This window comes from Trachypithecus francoisi, unplaced genomic scaffold (genome assembly GCF_009764315.1).
Source record: "Trachypithecus francoisi isolate TF-2019V2 unplaced genomic scaffold, Tfra_2.0 Lachesis_group7, whole genome shotgun sequence".
Taxonomy (NCBI): domain Eukaryota; kingdom Metazoa; phylum Chordata; class Mammalia; order Primates; family Cercopithecidae; genus Trachypithecus; species Trachypithecus francoisi.
Genome location: NW_022681472.1, coordinates 16,848,407 through 16,872,321, shown reverse-complemented (window position 1 = coordinate 16,872,321; position 23,915 = coordinate 16,848,407). Strand labels below are relative to the sequence as shown.

Genomic DNA, 23,915 nt, shown 5'->3' with positions numbered 1-23,915 from the left:
TCTCACTATTAATATTTAATTTGGAGGTACTTTGCATAATTTATCTTTAAATCATAATGAATACATATAATAATAAACAATGATGTGATTAATATGAAATTTTACCTGGGTTTTATCACAGAATATTGGATTTGCTCACCACTTTATCTTCAGGGCTTAAAATGGTCTGGGCACTCAAGAAGTTTTCTGTTGAATGAATGGATTGTGATGTATTACAAACGCAAATCTAAATTTTCCCTTAATTAAGACAATGTATAAAGCTTGTATATGAAGTGATGTCTAATAACCATTCAGAATTGTCTTCAAGTATAGCAAATTTAAAGCCATTTTCCCTTGATCACTAAAAAATACTGAAGTCATATCAATTGAGAGATATTTTGCTGATTTGCATTGTTAAAGTGATGCTTTAACGGTTATTGCCTTTTCGTTCATTTCTTCATTCTTGAAGAACCATTGTGTAAACGTGAAAAGCACATTGAGTTGAGGGGAAAAGGAGCCATTTCAGCTTAATGATATTGCCATGAGACAAAGTACTAATGTGTTTTCAGCTGTAACATCATAATCTAATCCAAGTACAACAAAGCTAGTTAAAACTGGTTTTGATAGTCATTTGTAGAATTTTTTAAGCCATCACCTATGTTTTCTTTGAGTTATGTTCTGTGTTTTCTTTGAGTTTAGGTGCTGAGTGTGACACCTAATGATGGCTTTGCTAAAGTCCATTATGGCTTCATCCTGAAGGCACAGAACAAGATTGCTGAGAGCATCCCATATTTAAAGGTAATGCTCACTGTTTCCCCTCTCCTTTCATCTTTCGAGTCCTTAAAGTTATTGGAACACACGTGCTTGTTCCTCGTGGATTGATTGCATGCACTGCCGAGTATTTTCATCCTCAGGATGTCCACCCTCAGACCACGACATTCATAGGCAGCGTGGGCCTCCACTGTAACCAACAGTGTCAGATGTCAGAATACCAACCACGTGAGCAGAGATAATTTAGAAAACATTTTATTTAAACATGTATAAAACTGAAGTTGTTATTAGTTTTTAATAAATGGCAAAGGAGGACAAAATTGGTGATGCTTTCAATATTTTTAAATACAGACAATGGGCTGGGTGCAATGGCTCATGCCGGTAATCCCAGCACTTTGGGTGGCCAAGGTGGGTGAGTCACCTGAGGTAAGGAGTTCGAGACCAGCCTTGCCAACATGGTGAATCCCCATCTCTACTAAAAATACAAAAATGAGCCTGGTGTGGTGGTATGCATCTGTAATCCCAGCTACTCGAGAGGCTGAGGCATGAGAATCACTTGAACCCAGGAGACAGAGGCTGCACTCCAGCCTGGGCAACAGAGTGAAACTGTGTCTCAAAAAAAAAAAAAAAAAAAAAAATATATATATATATATATACACACACACACACAGACAATGCATTATATGTTCCTTTTACAAGTTATATATTTACTGTACTCAGAATAGTACACTTAGCTACCCACACAAAATGAGGTAACAAATACTGGCTGAAAATGTCATTGCTCAAAATATTCAAATTAAAATATGCTTTTTTTCTCATATCTAATTAAATCCTCATCAATTCAGCAAAATCACAGGTGGTCTATCCCAGGGCTGCCCAAAAGAATTTTCTGCTGTGGGCCAGTTGCAGTGGCTCCCACCTGTAAACCCAACATTTTTGGAGGCCAAGGTGGGATAATCACTTGAGAACAAGAGTTTAAGACCAGCCTAGACAACATAGTGAGATCCCATCTCTACAGAAAATTCTAAAAATTAGCTGGATGTGGTGGCACGTGCCTGTAGTTCCAGCTACTCAGGCCCAGGAGGTCAAAGCTGCGTTGAGCTGTGAATATGTTACAGTCTTCCAGCATGGGCAACAGAGTGAGACCCTGTCTCTAAAAGGAAAAAAATTTTCTACTGTGATGGAAATGTTTTTCATCTGTGTTCTCCAGTATGATGGCCACTGGCCACATGTGGCCATCAAGCACCTGAAATGTGGCCACTGGGACTGAGGCAGTAAATTTTTCATTTTCTTTTATTTTAGCAGTAATGTGTGGCTAGCAGCTACCATATTGGGCATAGCTGATGAGATAGATGTAGGCTTTTTTTTAAAGTAGCAATATATTCCACTTTTATGATCTCTTTCTTTCACATGACTTAAATCAGAGATCCCAAATAGTAACCCACTGATTGCAAATAGCTTGCATGTTTTATTTGGCTGGCATAGTTCTATTAAAAACCATTTTAATTGCTTGCCTTATTTGAGAATCTGAGCATGTTTATATAATTATGCAGACTTCTACTTTCTCTTGAAACGTCATATCTGGCCCACTTCCCTGCACACAGACAAGCAGTGTTTCCCCCTTGGGAAGGGGCTGTCCCTGGACCCCTGTCAGCACTGCACATTTCCTGCCAGGGCCCTGTGGGCATGTGGGTTTCTGTGATTTAAAGTGTCTTGTTACATTTCCTTTGACATAGGATGGCTTACTGCTACTCTGCCTGCTTCAGAGATGGGGAAAGCAAGAGCTGGGCTGGTCAGTTATTAAGCAAGGACACTTGAGTGTTGGTGAGGCCGAGACGGGCGGATCACGAGGTCAGGAGATCGAGACCATCCTGGCTAACACGGTGAAACCCCGTCTCTACTAAAAAAATACAAAATTAGCCGGGCGAGATGGCGGGCGCCTGTAGTCCCAGCTACTCGGGAGGCTGAGGCGAGAGAATGGCGTAAACCCGGGAGGCGGAGCTTGCAGTGAGCTGAGATCTGGCCACTGCACTCCAGCCTGGGCGACAGAGCGAGACTCCGTCTCAAAAAAAAAAAAAAAAAAAAAAAAGAAGCCCTCGCCGTAGCTCCCTTCCTGTCCTGAGTGATGCTTTTCCCATTCTGTCATGCAGCTTGCTCATTTCCAACATTATGTAAATGCAATTTCTTCCTAGTGAAAGAATAAGCTTCTTGTGAAGAGGCCTCAAGGATGCAGATTTTTATAAAGAAGTCCTTGACATTTAGATATTCTTAACTTTTGTCCTTCGGCTTTTCTAAACTCATTCTATTGCTTTAATATCTTTTCTCTTTGCGGGGAAGGGAATGGAGTTCATCAATCTCAATTTCAGTCCTTGTGTGAGAAATCAGAGAATTAGAAATGTTTTAGAATAGGGATTTGTTTAATAAAAACTACATTTTTAAAGATTCAAATTGGCTTTAATTCTCCTGTATGTTTTGTAAAAAAAAAAAAAAAAGGTAAGGACACATTTGTTTTAAATGGAAATAAATAATACTTGGAGTTGGACTGCCATCACTTCAAACATGAGCAGTTAAACATTTTGGTTTAGGAATAAAATGCCTCTAGATGACATATGGTCAGATTTGGAGAGCAAAATAAATGTAAGAGCTATCCAGCCAGAGAAATTCTTTGAAATATTGAAACATGATTGCTCCCACACAGAAGGTACACAAAGTATCATACTAATTTTGTGGGCCATTCCACTGTGAATTAATGATGAATGCATTATTAAATTTAGCTTTATGACCTCCTTTTGTTTTGGCATTGCAAATGTTGATCAGTAACCTCATTCCCAAATTTTAATACAGAGATATATTTTTCTGGTTTTTAGATTTTCTTATAATGTGCCATAAGAAAATCTACGTAAATCAATTAATGGAATCTGGTATTTAATTATTTTACCCATGCTAACACTATCCTTTCTACAGGAAGGAATAGAATCCGGAGATCCTGGCACTGATGATGGGAGATTTTATTTCCACCTGGGGGATGCCATGCAGAGGGTTGGGAACAAAGAGGTAATGGGTGTGTGAGTTTCTGATTCCCTCTAACAGAGGAGTTGGGAGAATAGTTATTTCTAGGAAAAGTTAGAATTCAAAAAATATTTTGAGTGTGAACTTTTGAAAGCAGTGATGTAAACTATTTAGTTACTTAAACTATCTTTGGAACAACCCAACAACTCCAGCTTAACCCTTCAAAGAAGTTTTAGGATTTGGCTTTTATAGTTTATTTCAAGAAATCAGCTAAGTAATCACAAAAGCAATATCTAAGTTGATACATGTCTGTGTATGTTTTTGTCTGCGTGTATCTGTGTGTGTGTGTCTGTGTGTGTACAGAGAGATAGAATTTGCCTTGGAAAAGTATTTTTTAAATTTTGAAATGAAGAGATGTCACTGAAATAATTTAAATTTTTAGAAATATTTTAACAGTTTGCCTAGATTCATTTTCATTTTATTTTGGAATTTTTAAAATAAGTTCTTTTTAGAATGAGGTCTTTATCAGCTGATTCCTAAGCACACAGATCCTAATGGTTAGTTGTGTAATTTATCCTCTGAAATATTTAATACCAAGTATAAGATGAACATTGTGGTGATAGTAATGATAGGGATTGACACAAAAACTGTAGTAGCTGGCCGGGCGCGGTGGCTCAAGCCTGTAATCCCAGCACTTTGGGAGGCCGAGACGGGCGGATCACGAGGTCAGGAGATCGAGACCATCCTGGCTAACATGGTGAAACCCCGTCTCTACTAAAAATACAAAAACTAGCCGGGCGAGGTGGTGGGCGCCTGTAGTCCCAGCTACTCGGGAGCCTGAGGCAGGAGAATGGCGTAAACCCGGGAGGCGGAGCTTGCAGTGAGCTGAGATCCGGCCACTGCACTCCATTCCGGGCGACAGAGCGAGACTCCGCCTCAAAAAAAAAAAAAACTGTAGTAGCTAAACAAATTCCATGTGTTCTTTGTAATGGTTCTCTTTTTCTGTGTACAGTGTCTACCTCTATAAACATAACACTGTCTCATTAATCATGATGTCATGCACTGTAAATTTCAAAACTCTGTCACAGTCTATCATGATTTACGATTTATGCAGCCCTATTGGATAGCAAAGCCCTCCTTTCTTGTCTTGCTCCATTGCAGGGGTAAGAGCTGGGCTCTCCTTAGAGTCAGTGGATAAAAGGGTAAAGTGAGACACTGAATCTTTGTAACCATTGCATTCCATGTATGTAATAAAGTGACGTCTAAGGATAATACAGATTCAGGTTTCTAAAATTAATAAGAACATGGAATCATCTGGGGAACTGAGGGTTCAGAGAAGTGAAGGGGTTTGTGATAAGCTAATTGTCTGCTAGGAACATGAACCAATTTCGGGGTACTAGAAGTTCAGACAATTGACACTTTTTTTTCTTTCTTTTTTATTATTATTATTATACTTTAAGTTCTAGGGTACATGTGTGTAACGTGCAGGTTTGTTACATATGTATACTTGTGCCATGTTGGTGTGCTGCACCCAACACTTTTTAATTTATACATTTCTATTTATCTGTACCTTTCCCCCTCTAACCTACCAGTCAACTGAAATAGAATGAGATATTAGAATTAAAGAGAAAGAAGGGAGAAGAAATTGCTGATTAGTAATCATTTTTGCATCCCATTTTTCTTTTAGACATAATGGCTCACAACTCCTTTGAATGAGAGGGACAAGAAAGATTTTGCTACAACATCTAACACTGGATAAATGTTCATATCTGACTACTGTAAATGTAATTGTCACTAATTAATTTATCTTTGAACATTTCAGAGTCCACGGCAAAGACAGATAAAAGAAGCCTATGATTTGTCTCACATCTTAGATGAAAACAGCCCTTACTTCAAGGGCAAAGAGTTCACTACTACACACTTGTTAAGGGCTTGGGATTTGAACATATGGGACTGTTCTACCAGCTTAATTATCATGAATATGCAAAGAACAGCACAGTTCTTGAACTTAAAAAGTTCAGAAGGATTTGTTCTTACAGAACAGAAACAAACCTGTAGAAACTCCATGTTAGTATATTCCCAATATTAGGTGTTGAGTCTGGCTTGGCTGTCATGCTCTGAGTTTGCATATCAGGAAGTAAACACTTTTCACTTTTTATGCCTAGAGCACTGCTCCAACTCTGAAAGAGGATGGATCCACAAAAACCAAAGCCACAGCCTCTGTGCTGCAGAGACTGGCCAGAAAATGGGTTTTGAGGAAAATTCTTCTAACTGGTCCATTTAGTATGGGTCAGGAAGAGGGGGGACAAACCATGAGAGTCTTGCAGCAATTCAGATAGCAGTTCTCGGTATTCCCATAACTTCCAAATCCACATTCTAGCTAGATTTAGTCTGCTTCTCCAAGTCCCCATTCTCACGTCTACTGCCTGCTCAGTGTCCCACATGATGGCACACAGACAACTTACTTGTCTTTCTCTAAATCGTTTTTCCTCCTAGGTTCCTTCTTTCATTCAGTGATATTCCCACCTTTCTAGGATCAAGATTTGAGTGAGCTTGAGCTCCTCCCTCTCCTCCTCACTCCAGTCTAGTCAGGGCCAGCTGTGGAGATCTGGCTTTCTCACGTTTTTGGCATCCCCCTCACCCTCCCTCTTGCTCAGTCAGTGCCAACTCCAGTCTTTGTCACCTGCCTCCTCAATGATAGCTGTAAGAACCTGGATGTTGTTTCTTGCTTTGGTCTCAGTTTCTTTCAAGCCACCCTATGCTCAAAAAGCCTGCTATGCAAAATAACATAAAGTTCTGTGTGCACAGGATGGCATTTACAATCCTTAGGCAAGTTGCAGCCAGCTCTTCTCACTGGAAGTGTGTCCACCGGAAGTGTGTCTGTTAGGCCCCATTGGACAGGGGGTTCCAGGCAGAACATACCCCAGCTGAGGACACTTAAGACAGCCCATTCCACAGATGTGGCCTGGGCTTTTCTGGGTTCCAGTCATCTGACATACTTTCTCTCTCTCTCTCTCTCTCTCTCTCTCTCTCTCTCTGTCTCTGTCTCTCTGTGTGTGTGTGTGTGTGTGTGTGTGCGCACATACATGTGCATAAAAACCATACATAGCAATGATTGGAAGAAAGTAGAGACAACATTGATATAAAACACATTTAACTTCTTAAACGTGACCCAGGGGCTCTTACTGCCCCTGTGTCCCAGGGCCTCCCACTGTCTATTTTAATATTCCTAATTACATATGCAAAATTGCTGATTAGACAGGAAATAGTAGAGAAATTTTCAAAGGATTCTAACTTGATCTTTGATTTTATCACAGTTTTTATTGTAAAGTGGTTTAGATGTTTTTTTCAAAAGCAATCTAGCTGAATTCATTGGGTCCCCTGTGTCACATATGATTAAAGGTGATTTTTAAAAATTTCTGGTATATCACTTTCACAATTTTGTTTCTCCTAAAATTCAAATGACAGGAGAGTGAAAAATTAAAGAGTCCTACTTGATGCAGGATTACTTACTTTGAGTGTCAGAAAAGACCTTATAGATAGTTTAAACATGCTATTGTAAATCAAGTAACTTGCCCAGACATCTAGCATGTTGAGTGCTAATTAAAGGACAAGACTAAAATCTAAGACTTCCAACTCTTGAACTACAGCTATAATGTTTGCTGTTTTTATTTTTCTACAGTAACTTTTTTTCTCACTATTCTAGCAATACACTTAATCCTTAAAATGAATTGTAATGACTCAAAAATGGACTGTCAGATTTTTGAAAAACTAATCTGTTGTCCTTAATATTATTGTTCACTTTTGCCCTGAAAAGCATAGGAAATAAAATCCTAAATTTAAATCGGACAAAAATAACCACAATAGTCAAATTAATTTCAAAGATACATGCTATTTTTTTAAAAAATTACATAACAATCATTTTAACTTTCTGGTTTTTAAAGGAATTCTGGCTACAACTTATATGTATTGTAAGGAAAATATTTAAGAATGATTTGTATATGCATTCTTAATTTCAGATATTAATAAAAAAGACAACTAAATAAGAAAATCATTTTTCATAGCGTTTGCTAAATTATATAAATAGGAGGAGAGTAGAATAAGTTGCCAAGAGCCCCAGATGCTAATTCAAATGATTTAGCCTTTGTAAACCTGTTTCAACATTTGTAAAATGGAGATATTTGGGGTTATTGGAAAAATCGAATGAGATAACACATTCAAAGAAAGTAGTCAATGTAAAGTGTTACTGAAAATATGAGGTGGTATTGCTATCCCCCTTCATTCTCCTAATGAGGGAAAATCTGAAAATTTAACATTTTTTACATTTAAAGTGTAACTGGTGATTTACAAAGAAGATGCTCAAATTACTATGAAATGCTTATTTTTATTTATCAAAAATGCATTTGAATTATCTCTGTAAAAGTAATCATTAGATCAAGTTTGCAATAGTGGAGGGGATAATATTAAGTGCACCATTAGAAAGCTTTCCATTCCAAAGACAATGGAGCGTGCTTGGTGCAGGAACTGGGCAGGGCTCCTTGGAGAGCATATGGTGAGGGCATCATTTGAAGGAGCCATAAAGAGTGTCATACTCCATAGCCAGCTGTCCCTGAAAAGGTTAGTCTTGGAGGCAAGTAGTATCATGTTGCAGCTAGCCTAAAGCCACATATGTTATCCCTTATGGCAGAAAAAATATATATTATGAACAGAAATTTCCTCTTTAAAAATCTAAAATGGGCTATCACTATATTTATTGCCCACTCAGAATAATTTTTCCCTTCTGTCTACTTAGTTTAATGGAGGGTTTGCACTCTGATGCCTTGGGGTGACCTTCTTAAATGTGGACGTGGAAAGAACATGTGAAAAGAAGCTGCTCTTTATTTTAGCATTCTGATTCAGTAAATGCAAGTATCTTTGAAGAAATTATTAAAATCATAATCTTTTTCTAAAGGAAACATAAAATAGAAAAGACCCATTGGTATCTTATTTATGCATTCAACAAATAAGTGCTAGACTCCCTGCTGGACACTCTGAGGGAGACCAAAATGTGTAGGGCATGAATCCACTATCCAGAGAGACTGCAGCCTAAGGGGAAAAAGAAGATGTACATGTTTATTATACAAATAGGTCATAATCAGAAACCCAGTGAAAAAGCAATATTTTCACCAGATTTCAACAGACTTGGGTACCTAGCAGCAAGCTCTTTATTTAAATGTGTCATAGTAATACCTTATTTTTAATGTCTTCAATTTTAAAATTAATGCTCTGTTGAAGGAACAGTTTGGAGCACACTCTTTCTGTTCCTTCAGGCATATAAGTGGTATGAGCTTGGGCACAAGAGAGGACACTTTGCATCTGTCTGGCAACGCTCACTCTACAATGTGAATGGACTGAAAGCACAGCCTTGGTGGACCCCAAAAGAAACGGGCTACACAGAGTTAGTAAAGGTGAGTGTAACTTAGACATCATCCTCACCAGATCTTTGTCTATTTCCTACTCAAAATCAGAAAATGTTTATCATAAAAAGGAATGCCAGGGAAGAGATGGATTTTATTTCTAGTGACACTTGCAAAATATAATGAAAAAAGAATTGTCATCTCATTAAGCAAAAGTTTCATTTAGATGATGAAGGGAATTTGTGCGAAACTTAGCAGTTCTCAACTTTTTTGGCCTTAGGACCCTCTTACACTCTTAAAAATTATTGACTACCCCAAGGAATGTGGTTTACATCTACCAATAGAATCATTAGACATGAAAAGTGAAAGAAAATTGTATATATATTTATGAATTATTTAAAAATAATAACCTCATAACATGTCAGTATAAATAACTTTTAAAAAAATAATTATATTTTCAAAACAGAAAATGTAGTGAGAAGATTGGAATTGTTTTGTGTTTTTACAAATCTTTTTGGAGTCTGGATTAATAGACAACAGGAGAATCCTCACATGTACTTCACACATGTACCTATTAGAGCTGTGATATCCTACCTCATGTAGCTTCTGGAAAACTCTACTGTGTGCCCAGAAAAGAATGAAAAGAGCACATAATATCTTTGTATTATTAAGAGAGTAGTTTTGATCTTGCAGACCCCCTCAAAGGGTCTAGGGCATTCTCAGATGTCCTTGGACCACACTTTGAGACCCACTGGCCCTGTGGCTATGGAGAGAAAACGCAGTTATAAATATTTTAAGAAAATGCGGTGGCAGAAAATGCTGTGGCATTTGGAGAAACTAAGTGATTCTAAATAGCTATAAAAATAACTGGAAGGTTTTATATTAGTAGGTTAAACCTGAACTTTAACACTCTCTACTTGGTGCCTTTGGTAGGGGCTGGTCAGAAGTTTACTTTTGCTTTGGTAAGCCCCTTCCTCTTAGACACAGTCATAAAATGGGACTCACAGTTAATTAACTCATAGTTTCAATCATGTTGTTTTTTACTCAGAATGTAAAAACTTCATGTATCTTACAGGTTAGATGGCTTCAGGGTTTTGACCTCGGACTCTAATTGCTATTTGTACATGGTTTATTTAAGAAAATATATTCTGATGTTCAAACAATCAATTTTACACATGCAAGAAGCAGGGATGAAGAGCAAGAGTGACAAAATATTGATAATGTTAGAATCTGGATGATGAATATATGGAGGTTTGCCATACTGTTCTTTCTTCCTTTAGGTGGATGTTTAAATTTTTCAGACTTTTTCCCTTTAAGTAACATCTAAAATAAACTGTATCTATAAGACTTAAAAGACTTCATTGATTAATTTGGTCTACTTGGGGAAAAGAGGTTTTCATGTACTTAGATTATGTCTTACTTGACTGTGTTTATTCTGTATGTCATTATAAAAGCATACTTTATAATCCTCATAATCCAATTGTAAAGTAGGCTGTCATTGGTTAGCCTTTGAATATTTTATGGCTCAGGGAACCATGGTATGGTGACAATTAATACAGATTGATTTTTTAAAGTTCCATATCCAGATTAGAAATACCACAGGAACAATACCTTTCTTGATAGGTCGGCTACATTTAGCACTGTCTGGGGTTTTTTGTTTTGTTTTGTTTTGTTTTGTTTTTGTTAAATTTCACCCTCCCTCAGATTGGATCCTATCGAACTCTTCTGATTCTGCTTTACTGTCTTTTTTTCATGGTCTCTTTGTGTGTTCATTTCTCTACTGTACCTTTTGGGATCCTTTCAAGTTCAAGACATGGAAATGCAATTCAAACCTGGGTTAAACAACAAGAAATATTATTGATTGACAACAGCTGGAAGTCTAGCAGTAGGACAGACTCCAGGGCAGTATAATCAAGGGAAGATGTTCTTGACTCTGCACTTCCTCCTTGGTCAGCTTTGTACTTGTGCTGGCTGATTGCAGGATGGCTGCCAGCAGCCACTGGAAGAGAGGGGGAAAGAGTGACATGGCTACCACCCCAGCCCTAACTGGCCTTCTGGAAACCTCCTGGCAGGCCCTCTTCTATTGGTGGGAACCATGTCTCATGGGTACTCACAGTTACAAGTGAGTCTGAAACACCAGGTGGCTGGCAACAGGCTGAGGGAGCTGGCTTCCAGGAGGAGAAAGGGTGTATCTCTCTATCATCTAAGGAACAGTAATCTTTCCTTTCAGTCTCACTGAGCCAATTTAAGTCAGATTTCCACTCTTGCTGAATTACTGGTGGGTGGCTATGAGATTATTCTTAAACCAACAGATCAACCCCTAGAGCTAGTAAATGGTTTATCTGGAAGAAGGTGGATGCTCAAAGCCAGGGTTTTGTTAAGAAGAAAGAAGCATGATTGATGGTGTGAAGGCAGTCTACTATGGGCTGACATGGACCCAAACATTGTTCTTTGCTCTCTTTTCTCTTTTTCTTGCCTTTCATTTTCTAAGAAACGTTCTCCACTGGGGCTTAACTGCTGTGAAAATTCTACCAAAGCTGTGTTCCCCAAATGTACTTCTCATTCTTTCTATCCTATGTTCAGCTCTATTAAAACATTAACGTTCGGTGTGAACATTAACTCGCCACGTAACCCCTTGGTTAATATCCTTTTCCAGCTTTCCAGTTTTGGTCAGTGTCTTAGTCCATTTAGGCTGCTGTAACAAAATGCCATAAACTTGGTGGCTTATAAACAATAGAAATTTACTTTGAGGAAGTCCAAGATCAAGGTGTTAGCAGATTCAGTGTCTGGTGATGGCCTGCTTCCTGGTTTGTAGATGGTGCTTTCTTGCTGTGTCTTCACATGATAGAAAAGAGAAGGCAGCTCTCTGAAGCTTTTTTTTATAAGGGCAATAATCTTACTCACCTAAATCACCTCCCAAAGGCCCCACTTCCTAACACTATCACATTAGTGGTTAGATTTCAACGTATGAATTTGGGGGACACAAACATTCAGACCACAGCAATCAGTGATTCAGCTTTAGTCTGCCTTTATCTCTTACCACTGCTTTTTACCATCCTCATTCCAGCCAAAATTCTTCCAACAGACCTTCTCATATGGTAACCCTCTTTCCTGGAGGACTCCTTCTTTATGTCTTTCTGTTTTCCTTCTCTTCTGTGTCCTTCACAGCCAATTCCTTTTTATCCTTCAGATGTTACTTCTTCTGGAATATCGGTCCTTTGCATAAAGCCAAAAGCACTTTATACTTTCTTTTTAAATAACACACTATATTCTAAAGTCTCTTAGTTCTCTGAGACTGTATCTTCTAAGATGACAGGGACCATGTCTCTCATACATGATGGGTTCTCAAAAATTAGGTTCATTGTATGACCTTCTATAAACTTCCTTTTCTCTAGTTTTTTTATAGACATGTTAGAAGCCCCAGGGATATAAAAATCTTACTACTAAGCATTTCTTACATATAAGAAGTTGCAACAATTGGTATCCTTGTTTTTTCCTGAATGTGAGGAAAATTCTCCCTTACTGCACTGCACCAGGAGAGGAAGGCCTAGAGAGATAGAAAATTATCTCTAACTGTTATTTTAGGAGCAAGGGGAAAAGGTACTTGTTTTCTTGAAATTGTTACTGCTTAAGAGGGAAGGATATTTAGAATGTTCTCAGTTCCTGATGAAACCTCAAGCATTTAATTGCTTATAAAACACTGTGTAATGAGGCAGAACATCAGAATGGCAGAGGGAATGGCTTCATAAATCTACCCCTCCACAAAATCACTGAGAAAAATTGTTAAAATCCACTTCTTTAGAACTCTGTACATTAGCAAAGACATACAACAATTAGAGGAATATTTCTTGAAGGAAAACTGCTGAACCCCAATAAGAATAGCAGAGTTTGTGGGACAGTAACTTTAACTGCTCCCAACCATTCTTCCCCAGTTCCAGAGCAGGCTTAAAAACTGGCAATCTCACGACACTGGAGCAGTGAAAACCACAGCTTTCCAGGTACTAGTGGGCCCACATCACGTTTTTAGTACCTCACAAATTTCTATACCCAGAGCATTGTCACTATTTTAAACCTCTCCCTTGCTACCTGGAAAGCTGCATTCTCAGGACATTGTTGTTATTTGTCCTCACTTGTAAGAAAAGCTCTATCCCAAGGCTATTAGTCAAAACAGTTATTGGCAGGGGTTTTTTTTGTTTGTTTGTTCGTTTGTTTTTTTTTTTAACATTACAAGTGCTCAGAGCAACTACAGGTAAGGCTACAGGCAATAGAGATTTTACAAAATTAATCCAGAAAGTCAGTAAACAAACAAATAGCAACAATGATAACAAAAAAGAACAACAACAAATTTTATGAGAGGGACCAAACTGATTTCCAGGATTGCCACATTATATTATCTAAAAACTGTCCAGTTTCAACAAAAATTATATGACACACAAAGAAATAGGAAAGTATATACATGCACAGAAAAGCATGCAGTCAATAGACACTGCCCATGAGGGGCCCTGATGCTGAACTTACTAAACAAAGGCTTCAAATCAGCTATTGCCAGTATATATATATTTATTTATTTTTTTTTTTTTTGAGACGGAGTCTGGCTCTGTCGCCCAGGCTGGAGTGCAGTGGCCGAATCTCAGCTCACTGCAAGCTCCGCCTCCCGGGTTCACACCATTCTCCTGCCTCCGCCTCCCAAGTAGCTGGGACTACAGGCGCCCGCCTCGTCGCCCGGCTAGTTTTTTGTATTCTTTAGTAGAGACGGGGTTTCACCGTATTAGCCAGGATGGTCTTGATCTCCTGACCTTGTGATCCGCCCGTCTTGGCCTCCCAAAGTGCTGGGATTACAGGCTTGAGCCACCGCGCCCGGCCTTTTTTTTTTTTTTTTTTTGAGACTGAGTCTCTCTCTGTCGCCCAGGCTGGAGTGCAGTGGCTGGATCTCAGCTCACTGCAAGCTCCGCCTCCCGGGTTCATGCCATTCTCCTGCCTCAGCCTCCCGAGTAGCTGGGACCACAGGCGCCCGCCACCTCGCCCGGCTAGATTTTTGTATTTTTTAGTAGAGACGGGGTTTCACTGTATTAGCCAGGATGGTCTCGATCTCCTGACCTCGTGATCTGCCCGTCTCGGCCTCCCAAAGTGCTGGGATTACAGGCTTGAGCCACCGCGCCTGGCCTGCCAATATATTTTAATAACTAAAGAGAACTATGTCTAAAGACTTAAAAGAAATTATTACAATGACGTCTCACCAAATAGAGAATTCCAATGAAGAGACAGAAATTATAAAAAAAAGAACCAAACAGATAATCTGGAATCATAAAGTACAATATCTTAAGTTAAAAAACTCACTGCAGGGGCTCAACACCAGATTTACACTGATGAAAGAAATCATCAACAAATTTGGAAATAGGTTCTTTAAGATTACCCATGCTGAGGAACAGAAGAAAAAGAGAATGAAGAAAACAACCTATGGAGCACCATCAAGTGTACCAGCATATGCATAATTGAATCCTCTGAAGGAGAAGAAAGAGAGGTGGCAGAAGGACTATTTGAAAAAATAATGGCCAGAAATCTCCCAGATTAGATAAAAAAGCATCAGTCTACACATCCGAGAAGCCCAATGAATTATAAGGAAGATAAATTCAGAAACGTACCTAGACACATCACAATCAAATTGTCAAAATCCAAAGACAAAATGAGATCCTTTTAAAAATTTATTTTCACTTTTATTTTATTTTTTAAAATTCTAATCTCAAATTTACAATCATATAAAATGAGATTCTTGAAAGCACACAGAGAAAGAGGACTTATTGCATAAAAGGAACTTTCCTTTTAAGATGAACAGCTGACTTGTCATCAGAAACCATAGAGGAGAGAAGGCAATGAATGACATTCAAATACTGAAAAGAAAAGACTGCCAACCAAGAATTCTACATCTAGCAAAATTAAGACATTTCCAGATATATAAAAACTGGGAGAATTTCATGCTAGACAATATCTTTTGCTCTACAATAAATATTAAAGGCAATTCTTCAGATTGACATAAAAAGACACCAGATGGTAATACAAATCCACATGAAGAAAAAAAAAAAGAGCATCACTAAAGATAGCTACATGGGTAAACTTAAAAGAGATAATATATGTATTTTTATTAGTTTTTTCTTCTATCTTATTTCAAACCAATACATAAAGCAATAAATGTAATATGTATGTTTATAGACTTATAGAAAGATGTAATTTGTATAATAGTGCAAAGGAGGAAGGGGAAAAGATTTATGTTGGAGCAAAATTTCTATATGCCCTTGAAATTATGTTAGCATTAAACTGAAATAGATTGTTTTAATTAAAGGTATTAATTCTAGTGCCCAAGGCAACCACTAAGAAAATAACTCAGAAAAGTAGGGTAAAATTAACAACAAGATAATTAAATGGCACACTAGTAATATCTATCTGTTGTAAAGGAAGACGATAATGGAGGAACAGAGGAACAACAACAACAAAAAGGAAAGAACGTTAAAAATGAATAATAAGATGGCAGACTTTATCAGCAATTACATTAAATGTAAGGAGATTAAATACTCCAATCAAAAAGTACAGATTAACAAAATAGAGTTCAAAAAGTGATCCAATTCAGGTGCACATGAAACATTAACCAGGACAGACTATACGCTAGGCCATAAAACAAGCCCCAACAAATTTAAAAGCACTGAAATCATATAAAAATCATGTTCACTGACCACAAAGGGATGAAATTAGGAATCATCAGCTAAAAGATCTCCTTGTGCTCAAAATTTATCTGCTTGCCAATACCCTGCTACTGCCCTCAAAGTTACTGACTTCTGCTTATATATCTTGTCTCCTTCTCCTTTTTGATATCAAGCATTTTATTAAAATTCTTATTTCCTTGGGCTTTTTTCTTTCAGCCCTGCCTGTCTTAAACTCTGCTTTAAGAAGAAAAGCAAGATCAGAGTGTGAATCATAGGGTTCTCAGTGCATGGAATCTCAGTGTCTGTGGCATCTCATGGTTACAACTCCATGCTGTGTGACTGTACTTTGAGAACTATCTTTATTTGCAGAAAAGTTAATTTATGACTTAAAAAAAGTAATGTCAAGATGACCACTTGACAATAATGACTATGACATTCAGAGAGCTGGCTGTGTGCAGAAACCCAGAGTTCATTGACCATTTAGTTGACAGACCCTGGAACATCAAGATATTCTTCTATTGTAATTTTCAAATTACAGAATTGAATATTATGGGTCATGGAACATCACCCAAGTATTGACATCTTAAAGTGGAAACCCTCTAGATCTGGTAGCTGCAACGTCTGGCCAAAATACTTTTAGAATAATTACCCAGATTCTGGCCCTTGAATGACTTAACTACCATGAATAGGGCATTTCCCTTTTTTTTTTTTTTTTTTTTTTAGACAGAGTCTTGCTCTGTTACCCAGGCTGGACTGCAGTGGTATGATCTCGGCTCACTGCAAGCTCTGCCTCATGGGTTCATGCCATTCTTCTGCCTCAGCCTCCCAAGTAGCTGGGACTACAGGCGCCCACCACCACCCCTGGCTAATTTTTTGTATTTTCAGTAGAGACAGAGTTTCACCTTGTTAGCCAGGATGGTCTCGATCTCCTGACCTCATAATCCGCCCGCCTTGGCCTCCCAAAGTGCTGGGATTACAGGCGTGAGCCACTGCACCCAGCCTCGCATTTCCCTTTCTTAATTTTATTTTCAATTCTCATTTTTAAAATTATAAAGCTGGAGTTTCACCATGATGCCCAGGCTGGTTTAGAACTCCTGAGCTCAAGCAATCCACCCACCTCCACCTCCCAAAGTGCTGGGATTATAGGAATGAGCCACTGCGCCTGGCCTGATAGCACATTTTCATTCAACTTACTTCTTACTGTATATTACAGTGAGAGGTAGAGTGCAGTTTTCGTGAAGGCAGGGGACAGTGTTCAGTAAATTGCATGATGTATGTTTTCCCCTTTGGTTGAATTGTCATGGTTCTCCCTTGTATTACTCCATTCTTGCATTGCTGTAAAGAAATACCTGAGACTGGGTAGTTTATATAGAAAAAAGGTTTAATTGGCTCACAGTTCTGCAGGCTATATAGGAGGCATGGTGGCATCTGCTTCTGGGGAGGCCACAGGAAGCTTTCAATCACAGGATGCTTACATGGCAGGAGCAGGAGCAAGAGAGCTGGGGCAGGTGAGGGGTTACACACATGTAAACGAACAGATCTCACAAGAAGTCATTCACTATCACGAGGATGGTACCAAGAATGATGGTGCTGAACCGTTCATGAGAAATCGCCCCCATGGTCCAATCTTCTCCCACCAGGCCCCACCTCTAACTTTGAGGATTACAATTGAACATGAGATTATGAGATTTGGATGGGGACACACACCCAAAAAATATCACTCCTCATTGTGTAAATATAATTTGGCAGCTCTAGCACTAGGAGTGTGGAGAGGCTATTCAACTCAAGGAAAAAATTAACGAAAAATATTCCAGTAGTTTTCTCTTTTCAGCTTTTCTTTAAAATTGAGTAGGTTGTTGCCCAAATCACAACTATCAAAGCGCCAAGTGCCTTGGGCTTATTTAACATAGAAATTGAAACAAAAATGGATTAAAGTCTTTGCTAGGGTAAAAATAGAAAATATCGCCTATCGTTAGAGAAAAGCCATTAAAGCTTAAGAGTTTTGCTTTCCTTTTCAGGATTAACTATTTGATCCACACTAATTTAGAAGTAAACACACATTCATAGAAAACACTATAGTAACATTGAAAGTAAACAACCAATAGCAACTGAAAACTGTTACAGTAGGTAGCTCGTCAGGCATGAGCAGCGCAAGAGAGGGACGGACACACACACACACACACACACACCAGAAGTGTTAGGTGACAGTCACATGATGGTCAGGCGGTTGTTAACTTTTCTCTAAAGTAATAATTGGTCACAGCTGGCACCAGGGAAAGGCAGTCTCCTAATGGATAGAAAACATCTGAAACTGATCAGCAGCTTCCCAGTAAGCTCTCAGGAGTGGGGAGAAGTAACGCAAGATCCTGGAAGTATAACCCCAAGCCAAGAGGTCAAGCAGGGCATTTGGTCTCTCAGCCCGCTTGGCCCTCATCCAGGTGTACTTTCCTTCCTTCCTTCCCTTACTGCTCTAAAGCTTTTAACAAACTTTCACTCCTGCTCTAAAACTTGCCTCAGTCTCTCCTGCTTTATGCCCCTCAGTCGAATTCTTTCTTCTGAGGAGACAAGAATTGAGGTTGCTGCAGACCCGTACAGACAACTACCACTGATCACAAAAACTGTAATTTTAAATATATATATTTTGAGATGGAGTCTCACTCTGTCGCCCAGTCTGGGGTGCAGTGGCGTGATCTCGGTTCAAAGCAACCTCCGCCCTTCGGGTTCAAGCGATTCTCATGCCTCGACCTCCCAAGTGGCTGGGATTACAGGCACCTGCCATCACATCTGGCTAATTTTTGTATTTTAGTAGAGATGGGGTTTCACCATGTTGGCCAAGCTGGTCTCAAACTTCTGACCTCAGGTGATCCATCTACCTTGGCATCCTAAAGTGCTGGAATTACAGGCATGGGCCACCACACCTGGCCGATAATATATCTTTTGTATTTGTTTCTCCTGCTACCTAATTCTGCATTCATCACTGAGAAAAAGGAAAGCTCCTGCATTCTTTTCCCAGTTTTTCAGAACAGCTACTTGGATATAAACACATCCAAACAGCATCACAAGTAAGTTTTGTGATCTAAAACAGCATCACAGATAAGTTTGCCTTTATTCATATTGTAGTTTTATTGCATTTGGAAGAGTGCCCAGTAATACTTTGCCAGTGATGTGACATAGTGCATTGGAATGACTGATTAGAATAGCACTCTGTCACTTTCCTTCAGACTGTGGCTTTTATTAATTAAGAAATCCATTGTGTATGAATGACTTCACCTAGACAAAAATAAGACTTACACAGCACTAAATTAGTGGTTCAACATTTCTTTCTTTGTAATTAAGTATTTGAATGTTTTCACTGGACTGCTTTTGAAATGAAATAGTTTGAGAAAGAAGCAAAAATGTCAGATTTATAGTAGAATTAAGCTGTAAATTAAGAGGATTAATTATATAATTTACTTTCATGTAAAAGTAAATATAGTATCAAGAAGTACTGAAAGCAATTTCTTAAGATTAACATAATAGCTTAGTCTTATCTTTCTAAATGGAACTTTAAACTGTTTGGGTTCCGATGACAGTTTCACTGAAGATGTCAACAAAACAACAGTTGGAGTGTGGAGTTTGATAATTGCATGATTTAAAGGTGAACTTTTTAAAAGGGCTCTATAATTAGAAACATATTTGTTTTGCTGTCAGCTCTGACGCTTTGGGCAAGTCCTTTTACCCATCTGAGCCTGTTTGTTTGTTTGCTTTTAATCTCTAAATTCAATATAATTACCTCAGCTCCTCTTCTCCCATGAGGTTTTAGTAAGGCTCTAAACACTAAACAAGATGAAGCCTTCCATCATGGATGTTCCTCTGTGCTGTTTGTATGCAAGCCCTTAATAAGAGGCCACACGGCCAAGGCTATAGGGTGGCCTATGATGCCAGTTATGGCAGCAGAGCAAAGGAACACAGTGTTTCAGATTCTTTGAGTTATTTCATACAAAGAGGCGCTTTTTTTTCTGAACTCAAAATCAGTGCGTTTTTATTATTTGTCAATGTGGGAGAAAAAAAAAAAGACCTACAAATTGGCTTTCTCTCTGACTCTCTTTGGGAACTCACGGCACAGCATTTGATATTTCAGAATAATTGCAAACTATACCTCTAGGCTGGTACTCCATTTGGGGTTCTAAAATGTTTAATTCAGTAGGTCATGATTTGTCTCAATATGCTACACAGATAGATGTCTTAAATATGCATATGCACTTTGGGAGGCTGAGGCAGGAGGATCACTTGAAGAAGTTAGAACCAGCCTAGGCAACATAGCAAGACCCTGTTGCTACAAAATAATAATAATAATAGTAATAAATTAGCCAGACATGGTTGTGTGCACTTGTAGTCCCGACTACTTGGGATGCTGAGGCAGGAGGATCGCTTGAGCCCAGAGATTCAAAGCTGGAGTGAGTTATGATTGTACCACTGCACTCCAGCCTGGATAACAGATCAAGACCTGTCTCTTAGAAAAAAATGAGCATATGCACATACACATTATAAGCAATTTGTTTATCTCTTTGTCAAGTAATTTGTTGCTTATGTACACAGAAAGTTTCAGCTGCCTGAGATGAGCGACTGTGGGGCTGCTACTCTAGCATCACTCACTCAGGAGGTCCCTCAGTGCACTGTTCGCAGCCGGTAGGTGGGACATGAAGTCAGCTCCCCATCTTCCCTTTACCGTCTCTGACTGATAGGGCAGACTGGCTTCCCTGCCTGTCTGAGCTAATGTATGAGGGATACGGGTCTCCTCTGCCATCTGAGTTCTTGAAGCCCTCAGGCTGGTTGTTTGTCCTGGCAACCTGGATTATCTTTTCTCCTTCCTCTCAGGAGAAGCAATCCTTTTTCTCTCACTCACTAGAACGAGCAAAAGTCAGTTCTCCAAGACTCTCCTGTCGCCCCAGTGCTAGCTAGGGGCCTCATGTTATCCTTTTCCTTCAGCAAGGATGATGAGAGACTGAATTCACAGTCAGTAGCCAGACTATATGTAAAAATAGAATTTTGACCCACAACCTGCAGTAACCTGCCCAGGAAACCAATCCCTTATCTATGATAAACAGCCCAGGAAACCAGCATGCTGTAAGTCAGACTTGCAAGAAGCCAGACTTCTGTATCTACTAACCATCCAGGGAGCTACACAATCAATTCTGTAACAATCAGAATAGCCCCAAATAGCCAGGATTTGATTAATAATTAATAGCTTCCCTGAATTTTGTCCGTGGTTCCAACTTAGGACCAACCAGAGAGAGCCAAATATGCACCCTCCTCCAATCACACAGGATGTCCTGCTGCTAGTTAGCCACCTCTAGCTTCCTTAGGCCAACAGCCCCCACTCAGAGCATGCCTGAAGCCTTCTCTTCCTATTATAAAGCTTTCCTACTCCTCTTCCTGCCTTTAGAGTGTCTGCCAAAACACAAGTGATAGTGGCTGACCCCCTTGCTGTAGCAAACTTAGAATAAATAGCCTTTGCATTTCTCACTTAATTGGCTTTTATTTCCACAATAAGAAATGTCACCTGTTGACTGGGTGTGGTGGCTCACGCCTGTAATCACAGCACTTTGGGAGGCTGAGGCGGGCAGATCATGAGGTCAGGAGATCGAGACCATCCTGGCTAACATGGTGAAACCCTGGCTCTATTAAAAATAGAAAAAATTAGCCATGCATGGTCGCACGCACCTGTAATCCCAGCTACTCGGGAGGCTGAGGCAGGAAACCCACTTGAACCTGGAGGGCAGAGGTTGCAGCGAGCCAAGATCATGCCACTACACTCCAGCCTAGGCGACAGAGTGAGATTCTGTCTTAAAAAAAAAAAAAAAAAAAAAAAGTCACCTGTTTTATTTTATCTGTATATTCAAACTTGAAAAACAAGGCGATCTAATCAAAATGCATTAGGACTCTTTAAAGCTACCGATTTCCTTAGAGGTGTTGTTAGAAGTATTTCAAAGAGAATTTGCTGCAATAGCATTCCAGTCCAATGGTGTTTGATTTAATAACCTCATCTCAGCACCCAGGGGGATCCCCCCATCCTGGGATGTTGTTTCTAAGACAGATTACACTGCTACTCGTCTTACCATGTTTAGAGTATAGGCATACTTTGGCAAAAATTTAGGCAAGCTGATTTTATCTCTTAAAAATAAGATACGTAATTCCTCAAATAATAACTAATGACAAACATATTCTTAAGCAATTAGATAAAATTTAGTATACATTATACTAATGCACCAATGTTATCAATTCATTCTAACTCCAATTTAATACACAGAGGTTGCCAATAATAGCCCTTCACAGCATCCCTTTGCTCAACTTAGAGTCAGAAACTTTCAAGGAATGTATACAACTCTGGTACTTTTCTCAATTTCCAATGCCTGTTTTCTCAATGCCTCATTTTCTTAACAGCTAGTCACGAACAGTTACTTACCTAATCTTGCTTATGTTACACGGAACCCTAAGAGTTGTTGTTTTGTTCACATGTTAAAACAGCTCTTCCTGCGTTTCTTCACAACTGTTTTATTTTGCTCCCGTGAATTTACCTTTTCCCATGTTGACGTGAATATATTCTTGATCCCCTTCCATTTGCTGTTTGCTTTTGTAGCTAGAGCGTTTTCAAACTTGAATCTACATAAGTGTTATGGGCTGAACTGTTGCTCCCCACAATTCCTACTCTAAAATTCTACTCCCCACGACCTCAGAATGTGACTGTATTATGTCTTTGGGCCTTTAAAGAGATAGTGAAGTTAAAAAGAGGTCATTAGAGTGAACTCTAGTCCAATTTGATTGGTGTCCTTATAAGAAGAGGAAATTTGGAAACAAAGAGAGACACCCAGGATGCATGCCAACCAAGGAAACACCACATGAGGACAGTGAGAAGTTGGCCCTCTGTGAGCCCAGGAGAGAGGCCTTGAAGGAAACCAAACTTGCTCTACTTGATCTTGAACTTCTAGCCTCCAGCACTGTGAGAACAGAAATTTCTGTTGTTTAAACCACCCGGTGGTACTTTGTTATGTCTGCCCTTGCAAATTACCATTAGTGACTTTCCTTCGTAAATCCCCTTACTGTACTAACTGGTTAAGCAAAAACATTTCTCGGAATGGTTCTATTTTCCCACATAGAATAAAATATTTAAAGCTCAGACCAATTATGATTGATTAGAATAAAATTAAAATGGTTTAGGTCAAGCTTCAAGTATCACTCGTATCATCATCTGAGCATGTCATGGGATTGAGGGTATACTAACCAAGCGATGCAAGGAAAGTGTATAGGCCAAGAGGCAAAAGAAATCAGGTCAACAAGAACTCAATATATGGATTAGCAGAGTTTGATTCAAAATGTAAAGTATGCTGATAATGTTTTTTCTACTTTCTACTGCTTATCTCTAGCATGTGGAATATCATTACTTTGAGTGTGATGATCTCTTAAAAATGTATTTGAAAGACTAGTAAAGGGTTTTGCCAGCCAATAGGATTTTCTTTCTAAGCATCACTAGATGATTGGATTACATATTACAAGATTTGACTAGTCTAGGAGAAAAGGAGGTAAACAATAAAAAACGGTCAACTATTAGAGATATATAGAGAATATGAGTGGGCTGGGTGCGGTGGCTCATGCCTGTAATCCCAGCACTTTGGGAGGCCAAGGCGGGTGGATCACCTGAGGTTGGGAGTTCAAGACTAGACTGATCAACATGGAGAAACCCTGTCTCTATTAAAAATACAAAATTATCTGGGTGTGGTGGGGCATGCCTGTAATCCCAGCTACTCGGGAGGCTGAGGCAGGAGAATTGCTTGAACCCAGGAGGCAGAGGTTGTGGTGAGCCGAGATCAAGCCTTTGCACTCTAGCCTGGGCAACAAGAGCGAAAATCCGTCTCAAAAATAAAATAAAATGAAATAAAAGAGTCAAGAAGGATTAAACAAACTGAGCACATGCATTTAATAGCGCCCCCCCCACCTGAAACTTCACTTAAATAACAATACAGGAATAAAATAGTACAAATGTTGTTTTTTAAAGGGAGACAATAGCAGGTGAACAGTGTCAGCATGT

At 39.0% G+C, this 23,915-nt stretch overlaps 1 protein-coding gene across 8 annotated transcripts in view; it reads left to right on the top strand.

Moving 5' to 3' along the window:
• Positions 1 to 23,915, top strand: part of ASPH (aspartate beta-hydroxylase) — a 220,819-nt gene that overhangs the window by 163,204 nt on the left and 33,700 nt on the right. For all 8 annotated transcript variants that reach the window (XM_033203414.1, XM_033203413.1, XM_033203412.1 and 5 more), the window contains 3 exons: positions 679 to 777; positions 3,715 to 3,804; positions 9,069 to 9,206. In XM_033203414.1, coding sequence (XP_033059305.1) covers positions 679 to 777; positions 3,715 to 3,804; positions 9,069 to 9,206 — 327 coding nt within the window. The remainder of the gene's footprint in view (positions 1 to 678; positions 778 to 3,714; positions 3,805 to 9,068; positions 9,207 to 23,915) is intronic.